Below are 20,000 nucleotides of genomic sequence, written 5' to 3'. Positions count from 1 at the left end.
AGCTCTGTCGAAATGAGCTCAGGGCCGGACAACATAGCCCGGCCATTTTTTGGATGGCCCTAAATTGTGGGCCGTTCTTTGCCAAAAATAGAAAATCCCAAGAGCAGCAATAGGCTGCTAAAATAGCCCTAACCTTAACCCATTGAAAGGCCTAAAGCGCCTGCAAAAACGCCTGCTACATGCCTAAGCCATTTTTAGGGAAAGCCACTGTCACAGCTCATAAAAACCGAAATATTTTAGCCTCTAAGTACATTTAAAAGCTAATACCCTCATCTTAAAACATGTGTACATTCAACTAATAACATAACTGATATTTTTTTTTAGAAGAGATTTGAGTTTTGATTAAAACAACAGATCAGTTGTGCCAGGGCCAGGGAGAGGTGGGAGTGGGGCAGAATTGGGTCCTCATCATTACATTGTACCAGAGATTCTTTAAGTATATAGAGATGCCAACATAATAGGTATCTATGGGCACCTAATGCGACCAGGTTCCGGTCTGCCTAAAAGGGCAGGTGTCACAATGCTCCTAGCATTGAATAGAACAGTCCTTAGGTCTGCCTAGGTCTGCCTAAAGGGGGATTTCCCCCCTCCCCCTTGCAATAATAGAACCAGGAAACAATGGGCCAATGGAACCTCTCTCTCTCTACTCTCTCTGATTGTATGATTTGAGAGGAAGCAACCCTATAACAAGATATTGTCCTGGGCCCAGCCAAAGCTGTAAGCGGCCCCACAGGTAGCTCATATTGACACGACACCGGCAGAGAGAATCCAAGAACATATGGTAGTCTTACTATCTCTGACACCGGGGCTAGGGCTGTAACTGTACCCAGGGCCGGATTAAGATGGCCTGGGGCCCCTAGGTTACAGGTTGTGGTGAGGCCCCCACGGAAGGCAAATTTTGTGACGAATTTGCATCAACAGTGTCAAAATTACGAGCTAGGAATCAAGGACTAAATGTCTACCAACAGTACTCAACACTTGTCACAATTCTGCAATGTTTCACTTTTGGCCTAGTAGGCTGCAGCCATATCTAGCCTGTGCATTAATCCAGCCCTGACTGTACCTCTAGAGATTTCACAGAACACACAGCGGCCTCGCTGTGGCCTCGCTGCTCCACTCACTATAGAGTGTTTATGAAGTCATACGTAGATGTTGGAGGAGTGGGGTTGAAACATACTTCCAGAGAGCAGCGTGTGGAAGATTTTGGCAGGGAACTGAGCAAAGCCAGAGTGCGTTTACAGATCCCCAGGTGGTCAGGTTAGGCTGCTCTTTCTTTTTTGACGTTAGCCATTGTCAGACGTTTGGAGTATTTTAAGGCCAGATGCGTACTATGTATGTACTACTGTGAGGGGTCCAAAAGGGGGGCTGATGCTGAGGTGAAATCAGAGTCAAAGTCAAAGTGTACTTTATTGTTCAATTCACTATGCAGCTGTCATTACACAGAGGATTACATTTGCGTTTCATCAGATTCCAAACGTGCAATTTAGACTCAAACATACAGCCTACTACATACTGCATGCACACGCACGCACGCACGCACGCACGCACGCACGCACGCACGCACGCACGCACGCACGCACGCACGCATGCACACCCACACAGAGTAAAATACAGTGAGTAATGCAAGTATCAGCAATAAAGATAGGGAGGTTACTGGTGGAAAAGGAAGGTTACTGGTAGGAAAATGCTGGCACTGTAAAAGAAGATAAATCGGGGTAACGAGGATGTTGGCGTGCGTACAGTATGTATTTACATGAACAATTGTCTTTCAGCCAATCATCATATATCCTAGTATTCTGTACAGCAGCCTCTGTTACCATAGCAATGGTTCAAATGGCCTTTCCAGATGTGTGTGTGTGTGTGTGTATGTGTATGTGTGTGTGTGTGTGTGTGTGTGTGTGTGTGTGTGTGTGTGTGTGTGTGTGTGTGTGTGTGTGTGTGTGTGTGTGTGTGTGTGTGTGTGTCTGTTTCTGTGTCTGTGTCTGTGTCTGTGTCTGTAAGCCTGCACATGTCAGCCTGCCTGTGTGTACCATTGCTCTCTCTCTCTCTCTCTCTCTCTCTCTCTCTCTCTCTCTCTCTCTCTCTCTCTCTCTCTCTCTCTCTCTCTCTCTCACTCTCTCTCGTGTGTACTCGTGTGTATGTATAAGTATGTGTCTATGTGTGATCCCCTTCTCCTAATGAAGACCTGAAATCTAATAACACCATGACGTCATGGTTCATAAATACTCGCCATGCTTTAATTCATTCAATCAACTCTCAGGCATAATTATTATAACCTGCATAACTCCTTACATAAACATACTTAATATCTGTCCAGTTGATCTAGTTATACGTCCAAAAAAGTCCAAGTAATTCGATTATTCTCTCTTTTGTCCATTTCTGTGTTTATGGAAACCATTAGTGGCGTGTAGTCATTTGCTGTGTAGATTGTTCCTGTTCAGACCACACTAGTCATATATCATGCACTGTACTGTAGACTAACTCAACCTTTTGGAGAAATTTACAGCCCTCAGCAGTTGCAAAGACAGCATGCAGTTTAGATTTAATGCCTTGTGATTTTAGTTTTCCACCGTGGCTATACGCATCGCCACAGAATGTATCCAACCTATCCATGTCTTTATTGTGTTTCTGTTTTTTTTCTGTGTGTTTCAGGAACTCCTGTGAGTACCATGTCTTTTGAGTCGTCTTGGTAACGTACAAAAAAGTGCTTTTTGTTTGTTTTGTGTTATTGATACTGTGCATCCTCTGTGGCCTGTGGTGCTTTGAGAACCACAGAGGGGGGTATGGTATGGGACGTGCCTGCGTCAACCCACCACCATGCCTTTTCCAACAAAGTCTCTGTTAGAGTCTCTGTTTTAGTGACCACGATTGCCTAATCTGATGTGGCTGCCATGGAAAAAAATATGCAACTGATAGAGTTTGTACTTTTTTTCACACACACAAAAGAAGAAAGTGTCCAATAAAATGACACTGAGTGGGAACTGATGTGTTTTCTTGTTGACGCCACATTGATCCAAATCTGCCGTGAAAATACACTCTGCGATTCCCACATGCTCCAGATGTGTGTGTGTGCGTGTGCGTGTGCGTGTGCGTGTGCGTGTGCGTGTGCGCGTGCGTGTGCGTGTGCGTGTGTGTGTGTGTGTGTGTGTGTGTGTGTGTGTGTGTGTGTGTGTGTGTGTGTGTGTGTGTGTGTGTGTGTGTGTGTGTGTGTGCACGTGTGTGCCCGCACATATGCATGCTTGCATACCTGTGTGTGTTGTGTATTCATGTGTGTTAATGTGTGGGTGCGTGTATATGTGTGTGTGCACGTGTGTAAGAAAACGCCCACGGCTAAAGTCTGGGAGATTTGAAGTAAAAACATTCCTGGCGGTGTCCTTGGACCAGGTGTCAATTGGTTAGAGCTGCACGCGGCCTTGGCTATTGGCACCTTATGACATAAAAAAATATGGCGTAGCAGACCTTGGCCACGTTGAGACAAGAGTTCTATCATTCACGCCGGCTTTTGGAATTGATTATGTGTTGCTTTTATGAGAACAGCGGATGAAAGAGTTACAAAATAGAGGCATCAGCAGGACAGAGAGAAGGATGAAGGGAGGGACAGAGAACTAGAGAGAGAGAGACAGAGACAGAGAGAGACAGAGAGAGAGAGACAGAGACAGAGAGAGACAGAGAGAGAGACAGAGAGAATTGGAGTTTTGGAGGGGGGTGAGGAGAGGGAGGTGGCTAGGGGGGGGTTGAGGCCGCAGTCGTAGATTTTGACTTTGAGACACAGATGTCTCTGTCCTTCATAAATGTTGCTATTCGCAGCCACTGGGAACTTTATGACACCGCAGAGGGCAGAATCGCTACATCGTCGGCCAGCGCGTTATGGCTTTCGCAGATGCAGTGTCACATCACGATGAAAACAAAGATATACGCAGACACAGACATTCAAAGATATGTGTGCACAGACGCTGCGAGGCTCAGAGTCAGACACATTGCGCGGAGAATATCTTCGCATGAAAGCCTGCCTCCCAACACTTTTGGCTTTCGCAGATGCAATGTCACATCTCGATGAAAACAAAGATATACGCAGACACAGACAGGCAAAGATATGTGTGCACAGATGCTAAGAGGCGCAGAGTCAGACACATTATTGTGCGGAGAATATCTTCGCATGCAGCCTGGCCTCCCAACACTTTTGGCTTGGCTGACGAGGTTTGAGGTTTCAAGGATGACTTAGCGCAGGGCCAGTCGGGAGTTCAAGCGAATAGAAATGCACGATAACCAGACGATTGACTTGTGTAGACAGGAGTTTAAACTGTGTATTGTTTTTTAAATTACTGTGAAATACACATTCGGAAACACCATCCATCCATCCATCCCCCCCTTCTCTTCTGCAATGCCATTGTCTCATGTTTATGAAAGCAAATATCAAAAGTAATCCTTGTGTGACTTAATCCTAATCCCTGGGTTTTGTGTTGTGTTTGTTTTTGTTTTTATCCCTTTAATCCCAACAGGGCACGCCAGGACGAGACGGCTATCCGGTAATGTGCATTTCATTCATTGTTGCTTCTTTAATTAAAGAGTTGCTCTCTTCTTCACATCTGTTCTTCTCTGTCAAAAAAGGGTCTGGGCTGGCTTCAGTACTGTAGCTGGCATCAGTCTATTCTATTCTAGTGCTGAGGGTTGCCAGATGTGCATGAGATTTCCAGCCCAATAAATGCCTAAAAAACGCAGGCATTGAGGCATCAAATTCACCCCAATTTGAACTAAATTCTGCTGATTTGTATGGTCATACTTCTACATAAAATCTGCAAAGTATGTTTTTTTTAAACCCAAAGATGGTCATCCTAAACAGCCCAATTGGGTAGGAAACCATCCAATTTGGCAACCCTGCGTGTGAGCCAGAGTCCTCGAGCAGTGCTGCAACAGAGCAGCACCTGGTGGCTCCAAACAGAACAACAACTTCAAAGAGCCTCTTGTTTCAATGATGGACACATTACCACTATAGTACTACGCACACTCTCAGCACGTGCACGGTTGCAATTCAGCCAGCATCTGTGAAGACAGAGGTTATCCTTTTTTTAACGATCAACATTTAAAGTAGTACATCATTTTAATGTGCAGTCATTTATCTGCCTGATGAAAGGAAAATTGCTGCTTTTATGATGTGTGAATTTGCAAACCTTTAGAGCATTTATCAGCTACATCTTAAAGGGGTGCATAATTAAGTGGGGCTACATCAGTATGGACGCCGCATGCTTCCCATCAGCAGTGCAGTTGGGTTCCTGCAAACCTTTGCATCTGCATTACGGCCCCTTATCGTGAATGAGCTGCTACGTAATCCCACTCCAACCCACCACACCCCACCCCACATCCGCCCACCGCACTGTATCATAAAAGCTAAACGTAAAGGGACTACTCAAAGAATATAGCCAGGCCCTCGCAAGACAACTGGGTCCAGATGCAAAGGAGGAGGAGGGGGGTGGGGGTGGGGGGGTTGCATGGCTTGGCAGGCCCCGTGCTGCTGTAAGATCAACAGGGAAATGCAAACGTCTGTGAAGTGGGTCCAATAATAACAACCGAGCGCAAAAGTCGGAGAGCTGGTTGGAAGGCCGCAGCCCGAGCCACATGTTGGGGCCTCGACGGACTTCCAGTTACCTTCACAGCGATCGGCAAAACACTCCATCCATCTCTCGCGCTCTCTCGGTGTGTTATAGGGAGCAGTCCGTCTCTATGTGCACTCTCCATTGCTTTTCTCTCTCTTTCTCTCTCTCTCTCTCTCTCTCTCTCTCTCTCTCTCTCTCTCTCTCTCTCTCTCTCTCTCTCTGTCTCTCTCTCTCTCTCGTACGCTCTCTCGCTGCCCACGGGGCCTGTGTTTATGTCAGGCATTAAGGCCGGTTTGGAATCATTCACTGGCGCACTGACTGCGGCGCTTTTGACAGGGGTCGCTTGACGACCCGAATCCGCCGCTGCGTTACCGAAACGAAGCCGCGCAATTCACTGAGCCCGAAAGCGCAAGTGTTTAGTTTCGGAAAATAAACAAATCTGGACAGAGAGTGAGCCGAGAAAGAACAGGTGGCCCTGCTGGGTCGACCTCATATGTATCATAGAGAGATATACAACAACACTCGACGAAATCTTTCAACTCCAAAAAGAAAGACAGAAAATAGAGAACATAGTCTATCAACAGTGTTTTTCCCAGAAAGGAAAAGTTCGATGTTTTGTTGGTTGGTTGGTTGGGCCCTATTTTTCTCTTTTGACAAACAGCCCAAAAACTCATAAAAAACCCCTGCACATCTGAATATCGTTTGCGGGTCAGCTGTCTTGAGGACCTTTCAGCACCATGATTGCGGTGGACAGCGGCCCCGCTGCTCTGTTTAATGAGGATGGCTGACTGTGGGGCTTAACCCGGACCATAGGCTACGGGGTGGGAGCACTCATCAGGGGCTCATCAGCAGCAGCAGCAGCAGCCTCTCATAGCACATGCAGCCTTAACCCCTTAGCGCAGAGCCCATGTTATAACCTCACTGTCACCAAAATCATATTTGCTATGTCTTAATCTGTTACTTAAGGCTCTCTGTACTGGCATAGCAATGTTGTTATGATGTAGTTGAGTATTTTCAGCAAATAGTGAATAGGCCCGCCAGCGACCCCATCTGCACAAAGAGGCTACCCCATTCGTGTAGAACCTCTGTTACAAGCTTGCTGTTACTAATGATGGTGATGATCATGTCTTAAAGTGGAAATGAAGCACTGACAACTATTATCATTTTTTGGCGGCTTATTTATTTTCATAAACGAATGGATGTTCGTTGAACTGCACTTTTAAGTAGTTTTGCTGAAAAATGACATGTTATTACCGAGTTTCGCCACAAGGGCGCAGCCATGTTCGCCGCCTACGTAACGCGAATGGTAGAACTTGGTGGCTAATGTAGCCTTCCATTCACTTAACGTTAGCGTGTGCTAACTACAGCGCTAACTGACTCTAATCGTGGCAGTAAAATTGAAGAAGGACGAGGGGTTCATTTTACATTGTCCATGGGTTTTCTATGTTATATACCTACTATCAGATGAAAGAGAAATGCCAAGTGTCATTATCACTTTGTGTCAAAAAGCCTTTGCTACGAGCATGGTGGGATAGCTGCAGCCATCCACCCATTGCATCCACCATAGGACAGGAGTCAGGACTGGGGCTGCTCGATCTCATAGGTATGTAGTGACAGACCGTCACCAATGACGTCTTTTTCCTGCATTGTTGGACGCTAATCTGAAAGCCCATGTCTTTAAGTTGGCTGTGTGGTTCAATTCAGTAATAGAAAATAACTTGCAAAATTGGCGGAAGTTTGGAAAGCTTTGTGAAGGGAAGGGATGGGACGCAGCCTGTGTGTGTGGCTATCCCATCCCCTCTCTCGTCTCGCTCTCGGAGTTGGAGGAGCTTTGGGGATTTGAAGTTGATGCCACGGGAAATGACACGTTAAACTATCATGGCCTACATTAAGTTATGGCATGCTTAAAGTAGCTGCATCTATTGTAGTAAACTATCATGTTATTTAAGTCGCGGATGCATCCTCAAACTGGCTGGAATAGCGTTGCCTTGGATTATTGTTGACTGGATAACATCGATAAAGGTGGGCACGGAGATGTCAGGTGCTTGGAAAATGTTGGCGAAATCATCGGAAGATGAAGGTAGGGAACTGCAACATTGCACGACATCGCACGATTATGAATAGTGATCATGTTGGCTCATACCAAAATGTGTTAGCGACTTGTCACCTTAGCAAAAAAAAAGCTGCTTGATTACCTGTGGTTCATGTGATGGGATGTCTTGTCTGCCTTCATGCCTCATATTTGTTCTGTCCCACCCAAACACGTATTCTTGCTTCATTTGGGTTAAGCAAATAAGCTCATAATCAGCCACGCAAGTCCCAAATGTTTAATTCACTACTATCATAACAGCATTAGATTAGGAGACTACCATTCGCGTGACGTCACCCGCTGTTGGCTGGAAACGTTAACAGAAACGTTACGTGTTTATGCTTTATTTTTTTATTAACGACTTAAATTTCAGACTTCAGAAAAATATATATTTGCTGGCTTATCTTACTGGTATTATAGACCCCTATATTAGGTCACTGCTTCATTTCCACTTTAATCTCCCATTCTGAGGGTAGGGAGGCCTAGGAGGTCACTAATGCCTGTTTTCCACTGCCAGTTTTCTGGTGGGCCTACAGCTCGACAATGCGTGACTCAGCCGCAACTTTTTGCTTTTCGAATAGGCACGACACAGCTCAATTGTAAAGCAAAAAGTGGCGGCCGAATCGCGCTATGTCGAGCTGTAGGCCTACCAGAAAATCGGCAGTGGAAAAGAGGCATAAGGAACTTCAGGGGGGTTGCAGAGAGAAATTGTAAATAACCATAAATTGTATATAACCATAAATATAATGTATGCTTTCACACAAGTGGGACAGGATTAAGCGGGGGTCTGAGGTCTATATTGGGTAGTTTGGGAACAACTGTCTGCATCTGTTACTGACCACTCTCAATAATGTCATAGCACTGTTGGGTCCTTTGCAGTGAATGGTGGGTCGGATGGTCAGTGTGCCCATCTGCCCGAGGGTCTACCCCAGGTCATAGGGCAGGTGTTGCAAGGGCAGTCTAATCAGTAGCTTCTCACTGCACAGGAAGGTGAATACAGAAAGAGGTCAAAAGAGATCAAGGCTCATCTCAGGGTCAGCTGGTGGCCGATGGCTGATGTGAGCTGTCGGTTTTGGAGGCTAATATAAACTACTCATTTTAGAAGATATGCACTAGAAAGTATAAGAAATACACTTTACTTATAATACAAATACTTGTATTAACCCATTGACGCCTAAGGCACCTGCAAAAAAGGGTGCTGAATGCCTGAGCCCTTTTTAAGAATAGCTGTCCTCAGCCTATAAAAACCTAAAAATCTCAGCTTCTGAACCACATAAAAATACACACTAAGTTGCATTTCAATGCTAAGACCCTCATCTTTCATCAGAATGTGTTCAGTCATTTCAAACAAACAGAGATTTTTAATAAAGTTGTTTCAAATCTCATGAGCCTGAATGTTGCGTAATGCAGCTCCAGGCGCCAGGGCCAATGTTGCGCAACGCAACATCAGGCATCAATGGGTTAATATAATAAATAATTAATAAATAATGTATTTATACTGTATTACAAGAAAAAATAAATATTTCTGTATCTTGTCACATGGTTAAATTACTGGGAAAAAATCATAACAGATCTACAATTCTTTCTGGACTAAACAAAACATGTAGACCCGAAAACATCCTTTTAGACACCAGATGTACCAAGAGTACAATCATGGCTTGATTCGTGCTCATCCTTCCATGGACATGGACCGCCCTGATGTTTGTAAAAAAGACCATATTGGGGAACAGATGCATTGGTCAGTCTCCACTCCTTCTACGGGTGGAAATACTTAAGCCTCATCAACAAATTTCTCACTGTGCAATATGGCTTATGAATATGAAAGCGGCCACATGTGTGCTCTATTTCCTTTTTGTTGTTCTGCATTTATTGTGGGGAGTGTTCACTGTATGCCCCCCTCATACACACGTGCTTGTTAATGGCGAGCAGCCTGGCCACAAAGCAGGCGATGATACGGGAACTGAGGCGATTCTCGGAGCTGTGCTTTCTGTAGTTACAGTGGCATCAGCATCCGTACAGCAGACACTCAGAGAGAGGGGGGGAGAACTAGAGAAAGAAAGACAAATGAGAAAGAAAGAGCATAAGAGAGAACTCGGGCTAGAGGAGAGAGAAGAAGAGCTAGGGAGGTGAGACAAAGAGAGGGACGGAGAGGGAGGGGGCAAGGGAGAAAGAGAAGAGGAGAAGGGTAGAGTACGGAGAGTGGGGAGAGAGACAGAGCAAGAGAGTCAGAGAGAGATAGAAATAGAGGAGAGAGAGAGAGTGAGAGAGACAGGAAACAACAAGAAAGGGAAAGGTAGAGGAGAAACGATAGAGAGCATGAGAGCCAGAGAAAGTAAGAAGCCGAGAAAGAGAGGAGAGACAGTCAGAGAGAGGAGCAGAGAGAGGACCTCGGGGCTCAGGGCTTCAGGTCAGCGTGGTCGTTGTCAACAAGGCTGTCCAAAGCTATTCAGCTCCCACATGATATGATCTGGGAAATGTAAACACACACACACACACACCCTGACACACGCACATGTGGACATGTACTTCCATACAAGCATGCACACACGCACACACACACACACACACACACACACACACATACAAACACTGAGAGGAATGTGCACACACACACGCACACACACACACACACACACACACACACACACACACACACACACACAAACACACACACACACACACACAGACTGAGACACACACACACACACACACGCGTGCACACACACACACACACACACACACACACGCGTGCACACACACGCGCGCGCACACACACTGAGACAGATGCATGTTCACACTCACACACACACACACACACACACACACACACACACACACACACACACACACACACACACACACACACACACACACACACACACACACACACACACACACACACACACACACACACGGGAGAGAGAGACACGGGGGCCATAGAGAGCCACATCTGGGCCGCATCTCATCTCCAGGTGGCCCCCTTACGAGGGGATCAGAGCCCCGGTGAGCTCCCTGACAGCTACCTGATCACAGCACCGTTTAGGCTCGGGGTCACAGACACACACGTGCTGAGATAGCAAAAAAGAGAACCCCGACATATGCACGCTGTCCTCTTTGGCTTCAATGGCTGCCATCCTCTGCACTTCGTTAACTTGTTCTGTATACACAAAGACACAAACGCACTCTCGAGACGTGCACACACATTCACACACGTGTGTGCAACGACTCGTATCCTCTGCACTTCGTTACCTTGTTCTTTTTACACAGACCCATGCGCACACACACATACACACACACACACACACACACACACACACACACACACACGCACGTACACACACACACACACATGGATCCTACGACTCGTATCCTTTGCACTTCGTTAAGTTGTTCTATACACACACACATGCACACACACACGCACACACAGGTTCTACAACTCACATCCTTTGCACTTCGTTAACTTGTTCTGTATACACACACACACACACACACACACACACACACACACACACACACACACACACACACACACACACACACACACACACACACACACACATACACACACACACACACACACGCACACACACACGCACACACACACACACACATACACACACACACACACTAACAAACACACACACACACACACTAACAAACACACACACACACACACACACACACACACACACACACACACACACACTAACAAACACACACACACACACACACACACACACACACACACACACACACACACACACACACACACACACACACACACACACACACACACACACACACACAGAGAGATGCACATGCACTGAAGTCAAAGGGCGGCATTGGTAAGGGTCGTTGATGGTGGAAGGGACTCTGTTAAGTAAAGTAATCCCTTAAGTAGTGCAATCTGAAGCTCCTCTTGCCTGGGTCCTATCAGTGTGGGAACATGGCCCTGCGGCCTGGGCTCCTCTGACAGTGCACAGATGTGAGTGTTCTTAGATGACCTTTCAGAAGAGGGGTTGGCGGGGCTTTGGTCGGGCATCGAGGGGTTTTGAGGGGGGGGGGGGTATGCAACAGAGTCTCCCAAGAGACGTGCATGCCTTGCTCCTCTGGACTTGCCTGTCATAACGCGCGTGTCCTTGATACCTTCTTTCTTTCTGGTTTTTTTCTTCCTCTCTCTCTCACTCTCTCGCTCTTTCTTTCTTTCTCTCTCTCTCTCTCTCACTCATTCTCACTCCCTCTCTCTATCTATCTCTCTCTCTCTGCTCTGTTCTCTCTCTCTCTCTCTCTCTCTCTCTCTCTCTCTCTCTCTCTCTCTCTTTCTCTGTCTCCCTCTCTCTCTCTCTCTCTCCCTCTCTCTCTCCATCCAGGGCCCCCTCGGCATGGACGGGAAGCCAGTGAGTATCCCCATCTGTCATCACACTGTCAGATTACGGCACAGAATAAAGTGTTAAGCAGCACATAATGTAGGAGTTTGTTTCTGCCGGCGACTCGGTCAGCTCGGTCAGCCACGGCTGAAAGATATACGTGTCATGACGGCGACGCTTTTTTTCTTTTCTTTTCTTTTCTTTTCTTTTACCCCGGCCTGTGGGTCACAGAACTCAGAGCCCGAAGCGTGAAATTCCATGCTCGTGTTTATATTTTTGGTGTGCTCTTGTCCAAACGTCAAAAACCCCTCTCACTTTGTTTTTTTTTTCTGTTTTTTTTTCTCGATTAGGGTTTACCTGGGACAAAGGGAAACCAGGTAAGTGGACCTCTGCTCCTTTGTCCTGAGTGGCTCCATCCTCGGCTCCCTAAGTGCTTTTTCCAATGGGCGAGTTCCTGTAAACACAATCACGGAACACAATGAAACAAATGTTTAGAGCGTTTTATAATGTTTACAGTGAAACAATGAATTATGGTTCCTCAGACAGATGGTGGGGTAGAAAGCAAGCAAAAACAGCCACATGTGTGTGCGTGCGTGTGTGTGTGTGTGTGTGTTTGACCAACTCATCTGTGGCAGAAAGGGAAATTCCAAATATGTCAAAAAGAAAAAGGGAATTTATTTACGTGCCTTTCTCCCAGGAGCACATGTATGTACGGCTGAGGTGCAGTGCAAAGGCCCATGTCCCAACCGCTGTTGTGGTTTCCAGCCTTTCCAGAAAGCACAGGGAGCCCACATGCCCAAGTTAGAATGTTTATATATTTCCATAATAGAATGATTGAAACCTATGACAGACCATGAAAATGAACAGGCTACCAGTTGTAGAGATCCTTGTCAGTCACATTTGACTTTGGTGTCAAGAATATGCATTTCTATAGCAGAACAATTGAAACCTATGGAAGACCATAACATGAATGGACTACTAGTTATAGAGTATCCTTGTCACATGAAAGAGACTTTGATGGTGTCGTTTACGTTGGAGTTGACCATGCTTTGGAGCATAGAGTTGCCATCAGGTAGGCTTCAGGGTGGAATGCTACAGAGGTCAAACACTTCTAGAATAGTCAAAAGAGTTCAAATGCATTGGGACATTGTCAGTGAAATGTGAAACCACTTTGAGCTCCACAAACAACTTCAGTTGCCTACAACGTCACACTACTATCACCTCTAAATTAACACCAGCCAATTAGCCAAATGCTGGTGAAAATTTTCATTTTGCCTGGTAGAAAAGAGGATTTACCAGCCACTTTGACCCATTGGTGAGTGTGCATTTGGCCAGTAAGATAAATCTGTAGTTCTAGCCATTTTGTCTGGTGGTGAAAAGTACATTTAGAACCCTGACTATGACCCTAAATGATTTTGAATCTTCACAGACGCTCATAGAAACACATAAATCATGCACAGCCATCTCCCCATAAAAACAGCCATCTGCTGACCAAACAAGTGCATTTCTATCCTTCACTGATGCGTGCAGTCAGTTACACAAAATTGCATGATTGCTCAACAAGATTCTCAAAACCACCCTGGTCCGAATCGCACGCAGTCACGGCTTTATCCGGAATCTATCTGGACACGGGGCATCAGTGCGACATGGAGCCTTCCCAAACCGCTAAAGAGAAGAGTGATTTTCGAGTTAGCACTCTAACGCAGTGATAAGCTGCTCGCTTGGCCACAGCCTACCGCCCGCCAGAGCACACATCATCAGCATCGGAGGCTGTGTGTGCGTGTGTGTCTGTGTGTGTGTGCGTGTGTGTGTGTGTGTGTGTGTGTGTGTGTGTGTGTGTGTGTGTGTGTGTGTGTGTGTGTGTGTGTGTGTGTGTCTGTCTGTCTGTCTGTCTGTCTGTCTGTCTTGTGTGTGTACTGTATGTATGTGTGTGCGTTTGTGTATGTGTGTGTGTGTGTGTGTGTGTGTGTGTGTGTGTGTGTGTGTGTGTGTGTGTGTGTGTGTGTGTGTGTGTGTGTGTGTGTGTGTGTGTGTCTATGTGTGTGTGGGTGCGTATGTATGTCTGTATGTGTGTGTGTGTGTGTGCACGCGTCAGTATATTGGCGTGCGTGTGTTTGTGTGAGTGTCTTAGGTCGCTCTGTTGAATCCTCTCAGTGCCTGCAAATGTAATCTACTCCCCTAAGATTAATCTCGCTCTCCCTCTCTCGTCGCACGCGTGTGTTTATGTCTCGGGGGCCACAGAGAGTGGGGCTTGTTTGAATGGTGGAAAGTGACACATACACAGACCAACGTGCGCACACAGACACATATAGAACACACACACACACACACACACACACACACACACACACACACACACACACACACACACACACACACACACACACACACACACACACACACACACACACACACACACACACACACACACACACACACACACAAAACACACGCACACACATACTAAAATAAATGAAGTGTGTCAGGCTTGGAAAAGAGACTCTTTAAAAAGCCATCACATTAGCAGCAAGGGGTTTACACATCGAGACCAGAAGAAGCTAATAAACAGGTTATAATCACTCCAAGCCTGTGAAAACCAGTCATGTTCCCGTTCCGTAGTCGCTTGTGTAGCCTCTAAGAAGAAAAAACCTGCTTTCGCTCCTTTTCGCTAGACGTGCTCTGAATTCAGTCCCACTTATCCCATAAGCTCACAGACTGCAACAATGTCTCGAGGTGATTTTCTTTGGGCAGCAACTTAGATATTGTGTCGGCTTCCAATTAATTCAATAATGCGCGGTCAATGAGAGGATCAGGGAAACATACAGCACGTGTCACGTCCATCACGCCCTTAAGGGTATGTACAGCTGGATGGAAGTTGCGTTAGCCTGGGCCAAAAATGTAACAAAAGCCTCAGCGGCACGACACGGCAGACTATAGCAGCAACCGAAAGACACTTTTGCTTAACATGTTGGCGAACTTTTTTTATCGGTGCCAGATGGAATGTAAGGTTTGGGCATGCCTGTTAAAGAGTTCACAGTTTTTTTTTTCTTTTTTCGACTGACATCTGACAGACATGCAGTCAGAGTCAGAACTCCTCACAGCCGGTGGCACCTCCGCGTTTTTTAAAGTTTGTGTTAAATCATTCTATTAGCGCGTCCTGTGTGGGTGCTATGTAAGAGATCTCTCCCCATGACTTTTAGTAATCTTAAGCATATAAGGAAGGGGCTGGGGCTTTAGGAGAGGGGGCTTTAGTTCACACATGGGGGAAATGCATTAGAGATGGGGTTGGGTTGGGCCTGCAAAAGAGTAAGAGTCTGAGTTGATCGGAACCTGAAACAGCACCGGCGTTCAAATCTTGAAACATTTTTAAATGCCGTCCATATGTCGGTGCTCTATCAGAGGGGCTGTAAAGAGGGGTTGTGCGCCGTACGTGCGCTCATTTTCAAAGACGGTATCAGCAGATGGACGTTAGCTCTATCACCACACATCACACGTCTGAACCACACCCACACCCGTACGGCATCACACTGGGGGATGCTGCAACTTCACCGGATTTCATCCTAATCAGCAATGTGAACCGCAGCAAGATCTTATAAGCAGGGCTGCTGGTACTAGCTTCGGCAGGGCCCAGGACAAAGTCAGCTAAAAGGACCCCTCCAACCAACACATACAATGTAATGAGAACCCAATTCTGCCCCATCCCCCCCTCCTCGTTGAATGTGCCTACACCCTAAATGTTCACAGAGTTGGAACACCTACAGTACCAGAGCACTACAAAGGAGAACGCCCGTGAAGAGAAGTGGAAGTGAGCTGCCCCACCCGGCTCTGATCTTGGGCCCCCTGGACGTCAAACGTGCACTCTCTCTAGTCTACACCACACAAAAAAGCCAGACTCGTTTGGCGTGACATTCAGAGCACACCCACAACCCTAGTGATGATGATCACACCATCAAACAGCAGCCCCCCATGCCAGGCCTTGCCATACCCTGACCTTTTCCTTCCTGGCCTTGATTTGTGTTAGTGGGAGTTTGGAGCAAGTAGAAACAAGTATATGGGACATAATAACAACAAAAATAGCAACTTGTCCAGCCCACATGCTAATTTTTAAAAAGGACCGTGAAAACTGTGCCTTTTTGAAGAATCAGGAGCATGAAAGTGTTCTTTTGGAAAACAAAAGGACTTTTTTCTTTTTTGGGAGGCCGGGTAGGGTTGATGAGTGGGTGGGAGCACTTGGGAAGGGAGGAGGGGGTTGGAGGTGTGGTGAGGGGTTTGGGGTGCTTCAAGATTTTTATCCGTTCATGCGTGTCTGGCTTCTGATCCAACCTCTCTGTTTATTTCCTCTATGTTGCCAGGGATTGCCAGGGATAAAAGGAGAAAAGGTACGTTATGAAATCTGTCCATGTGCATTAACGTACAGTACACCACCACGCCGTAAAAAAGCCCCCCGTAATAAATGTTTTGGCATAATGAAGAACAGACCCCATCGACATTACAGGCATGCTGGAAACAATGGCCTCTCTTAAGAACAGGGGATCGAATTAGATGTCATTCGTGTGGTGCCTGTGTCAAATACGATTGGCCAAAACTGTCTTTTTTTTTCTTTTCCTCTTTCCCTCTTTTCTCTTTTCTCTTTCGCTTCTTGTTCCCAGGGTGACCGGGGAGACATCGGACCCAGAGTGAGTACAGTGCACAGTACACACTGAACCGAACCCGAGTCCCATTAGAGCTCTGCAGAGATGTGTTCACATCCGTTACTCTAGTCACTCTGTCTGCATGGAGTCTGTGGATATCATTGGTCAATAATTCATTCATCAATTGAATCAGATGGGGTTTTATGTTATAATACCACCCACACTTAGGTACCGCAGGGGGTGAAGTGTGTGTGTGTGTGTGTGTGTGTGTGTGTGTGTGTGTGCGTGTGTGTGTGCGTGCATGTGTGCGTGTGTGCAAGCATGTGTACAAGCGTTTGTATGTCTATGTGTGCAGTGTGTATGTGTGTGTGTGTGTGTTGGAGTGGGATGCCGTGGTCATTCTTGGTTTGTGGCTGACCGTTTCCCTGCTCCAGTGTCCCTCCATCAGCCCGAAACCACTCCCTCCCTCCCTTCTTCCCTCTCTCTCTCTTTCCATGTCCATCCATCCATCCATCATCCATCCATCTATCAGATCCCCACGGGGGGGAACACATAGTCCGTGTCCAATCAGGAATGTGGCCAAAAGGAGACCCGCGCTGTTTTTTTCTATTTATAACATCCATAGCCGCTCCATAGAGCCCTGCCCATTTAGCCTGTTTTAATGGTACTGACCTGGAGTCTGCATCAGCCACCAGGCAAATTGGCTCTATTAGAAACAGTTGCTGCTGGCCTAGGCCACCTCTTAAAGTGATTACGTCGAAGAATGCTTTTGAATACTTTTTTGCATCGCACACATTGTCCGTGATATTTCCACTGATGATGGAAATTGTCCCGGAGTCATTAAACAATACGATTGAGTCCGTGCACCGAAGTAGAAGAAAAAACAAGACATCTCGTTTAATGTCACAAGGCACGAATGCACAGCACAGCACAGGACAACACAGAGGGCTTGGCAATAAAAGAAAGTTAGCCCCCTGTGAAATGTTATTTTCAACAGTAAGTTGGAGGAAGTTCCTGGAACGACTTGAAAGTTCTTTGGGATGAACCTTGCAACGTACACTAGCCAGAAGTCAATGAAAGCAGTTAGAGTTTTCTTCTTTCATTTTCCCTCCAAAAAAAGCCTAAGTAACTCGGACAGAGTATTTTTTTTTTCCTCCTCGCAGATGGCAAATTGTTGTGTAACCCAAGAGTACTTAACAGGTGGGCCCGTGGCCCTTTTCGTCTGTACTTGACCCCCTGCACCCTTGAATGGAGCGAATTAAGCGCGGCCCGGGGTTGGCCCGCAACCTCCTCCATGCCATCCATTACTGTCAGTGCTGACACGCCATCGCCACGGGCGAACCTCGGTCAAGACTTTAAAACAGCTTTTTATTTTCTTTTGTTTATTTGTTTCTCGGCCCCGAACTGGGTTTTTGCCTCTCTTTTTTATTTATCGTTTCAATACCAAACCATTAACGTAATGGTAGGGGAATGTTGAGTGAGGGAAGAAGGGGACACACATGTCTGAGTTGCGCCAGGTCCGTAACATGGCGTTAAAGGATATACAGCGATCTCGATCTGGGTTTGATCGTCACTGTTGTTGAACTGCGCTCCAAAGAGGCGGTGTCGCTGTGGGAAGAGCGCAAGAAAAGAAAAATCACTCCGGGGAAAATGTGATTTTACTCTCAGCGACCGCAGCGATCCTCTCGAAAACCACAGGCCCAATGCGAACCTCATGGCCATTATGCGTCTCTTCCTCCGCCCTCGGAGTTATTTCAGTCGCCGTCGCAGAGGAAAGGGTGGTATAGTATCTGCCGACCCGGGCTGTTATGACATTTAGAGTGGTCAGCTCCGCAATTTAGCCTGCCCCAGCTCCGAAAGAAGAGTCGCGCTGAGCCGAAAGATATTCAGATTGTCACATTTTTTTGACCTCCCACACGATGCCTGGCCCTCACCACACCACAGCCACCAAAACATTCGCCCACACCTTTGTATAACTTTGTGTAACAAACTATTTCTCTCCCTACCCTCTGCTTTCTCTGGTTTTTGATTTCTCTATTCTGTACTATACCTTTTTGGCTTTCTTTGGCCCACATCTATCTATCTATCTATCTATCTATCTATCTATCTATCTATCTATCTATCTATCTATCTATCTATCTATCTATCTATCTATCTATCTATCTATCTATCTATCCATCACTCTCGCTGCCTCCACCCTTCCACCCTTATATTCACAGGGCCCCCCTGCATATGCCAGCTCAGCGGGTCTCCTCAGTAATCAGATTCTTACAGTGAAGGTTTGTTCTCCATCTGCCCTCACACCCCACACCCTCCACACCCTCCACACCCTCCACACACACCCCAACTCTCACGATCACACACCCACACTCCCTCTGTGGGCTGCTGTGAGAGCTCTGCGCCGGGGTCCATGCTGCCTACTCTCCTCTACTCCACTGCATTCTCTTGCCTTTCTGGTTTCCAGGTCTTTGATGGGGTTCGGCAGCCTTCTCATCTCGTCTCGTCTCATCTCGCCTCCTGTCGCCTCCTCTCGTCTCTTTTTCATCTGTCCATTCTTTTTTTTCTTCATTTCAGGCTGTTCCTTTTGCTCTCAGATGCTCTTATGCTTTTCTCTCTGGTTGTGAGAGAAATGCTTTGTCAGTCACAACTGTCCTCTTTCCATTAGAGCTCCTTTTGTTGTCAGACTCTGTTTTTTTCTTATTTTCTCTATCCATTTCCTCCCTGTCTTTTCCCTCTCTCTCTTCCTCTCTCTCTCTCTCTCTCTGTGTTTCTGTTCTGTTCTTTCTGCTGCTCGGGTCTAGATGGTCTTCCCTCGACATGACCACAGCTTTCTTTCAGCTGACCAGCATGCTTTTCCAAGGCGCCTTTTGAAGGTAGAGCGCGCCTTTTTCTTGCATGCCTTTGGCTCTGGTCTTACAGTATCTCTCTTTCCTTCTTTCCCTCTTTTCTCTGTGTCTGTCTCTCTTCTCTTCTCTTCTCTTCTCTTCTCTTCTCTTCTCTCTCTCTCTCTCTCTCTCTCTCTCTCTCTCTCTCTCTCTCGCTTCTTTCATTCTTGTTCTTGTTCTTGTTCTCGTTCTTGTTCTTGTTCTCGTTCTCATTCTCTCTCTCTCTCTCTCTCTCTCTCTCTCTCTCTCTCTTGCTCTTGCTCTCTCACTCTCCCCAACTCTATTCTGCTCAACTTTTGCATGTGTTCACTAAACTGGCCCCTGTACTCTCTGCTATTAGGCCTTTTTATAAAATTTTCTCTTTTTTGCTCTATTTGGACCCCTGGCTGTTTCCAATTAAAAACCGAGAGGGAACGTTTAAACCCCTCTCTCAT

The 20,000-nt window shown here is 46.4% G+C and overlaps 1 protein-coding gene across 3 annotated transcripts in view; it reads left to right on the top strand.

The window, feature by feature from the left end:
- The first annotated feature begins 3,739 nt into the window (after nucleotides 1-3,739).
- Nucleotides 3,740-20,000, top strand: part of LOC134453046 (collagen alpha-1(XXIII) chain) — a 35,559-nt gene continuing 19,298 nt past the window's right edge. For 2 of the 3 annotated variants that reach the window (XR_010035541.1, XM_063203812.1), the window contains exons 1-6: nucleotides 3,740-4,526; nucleotides 12,054-12,080; nucleotides 12,401-12,427; nucleotides 16,403-16,429; nucleotides 16,700-16,726; nucleotides 19,483-19,554. Coding sequence is in view for 2 of the 3 variants with exons in the window: in XM_063203812.1 (XP_063059882.1) it covers nucleotides 12,066-12,080; nucleotides 12,401-12,427; nucleotides 16,403-16,429; nucleotides 16,700-16,726; nucleotides 19,483-19,554 (168 nt within the window). In the remaining variant the exon portion in view is untranslated. Of the gene's footprint in view, nucleotides 4,527-12,053; nucleotides 12,081-12,400; nucleotides 12,428-16,402; nucleotides 16,430-16,699; nucleotides 16,727-18,900; nucleotides 18,961-19,482; nucleotides 19,555-20,000 lie in introns of all 3 variants that reach the window. The other variant, XM_063203813.1, reaches the window with a different exon arrangement.

The sequence above is a fragment of the Engraulis encrasicolus genome, chromosome 7, assembly GCF_034702125.1.
Source record: "Engraulis encrasicolus isolate BLACKSEA-1 chromosome 7, IST_EnEncr_1.0, whole genome shotgun sequence".
NCBI classification, from domain to species: domain Eukaryota; kingdom Metazoa; phylum Chordata; class Actinopteri; order Clupeiformes; family Engraulidae; genus Engraulis; species Engraulis encrasicolus.
This window is presented reverse-complemented; position numbering and strand designations above follow the sequence as displayed.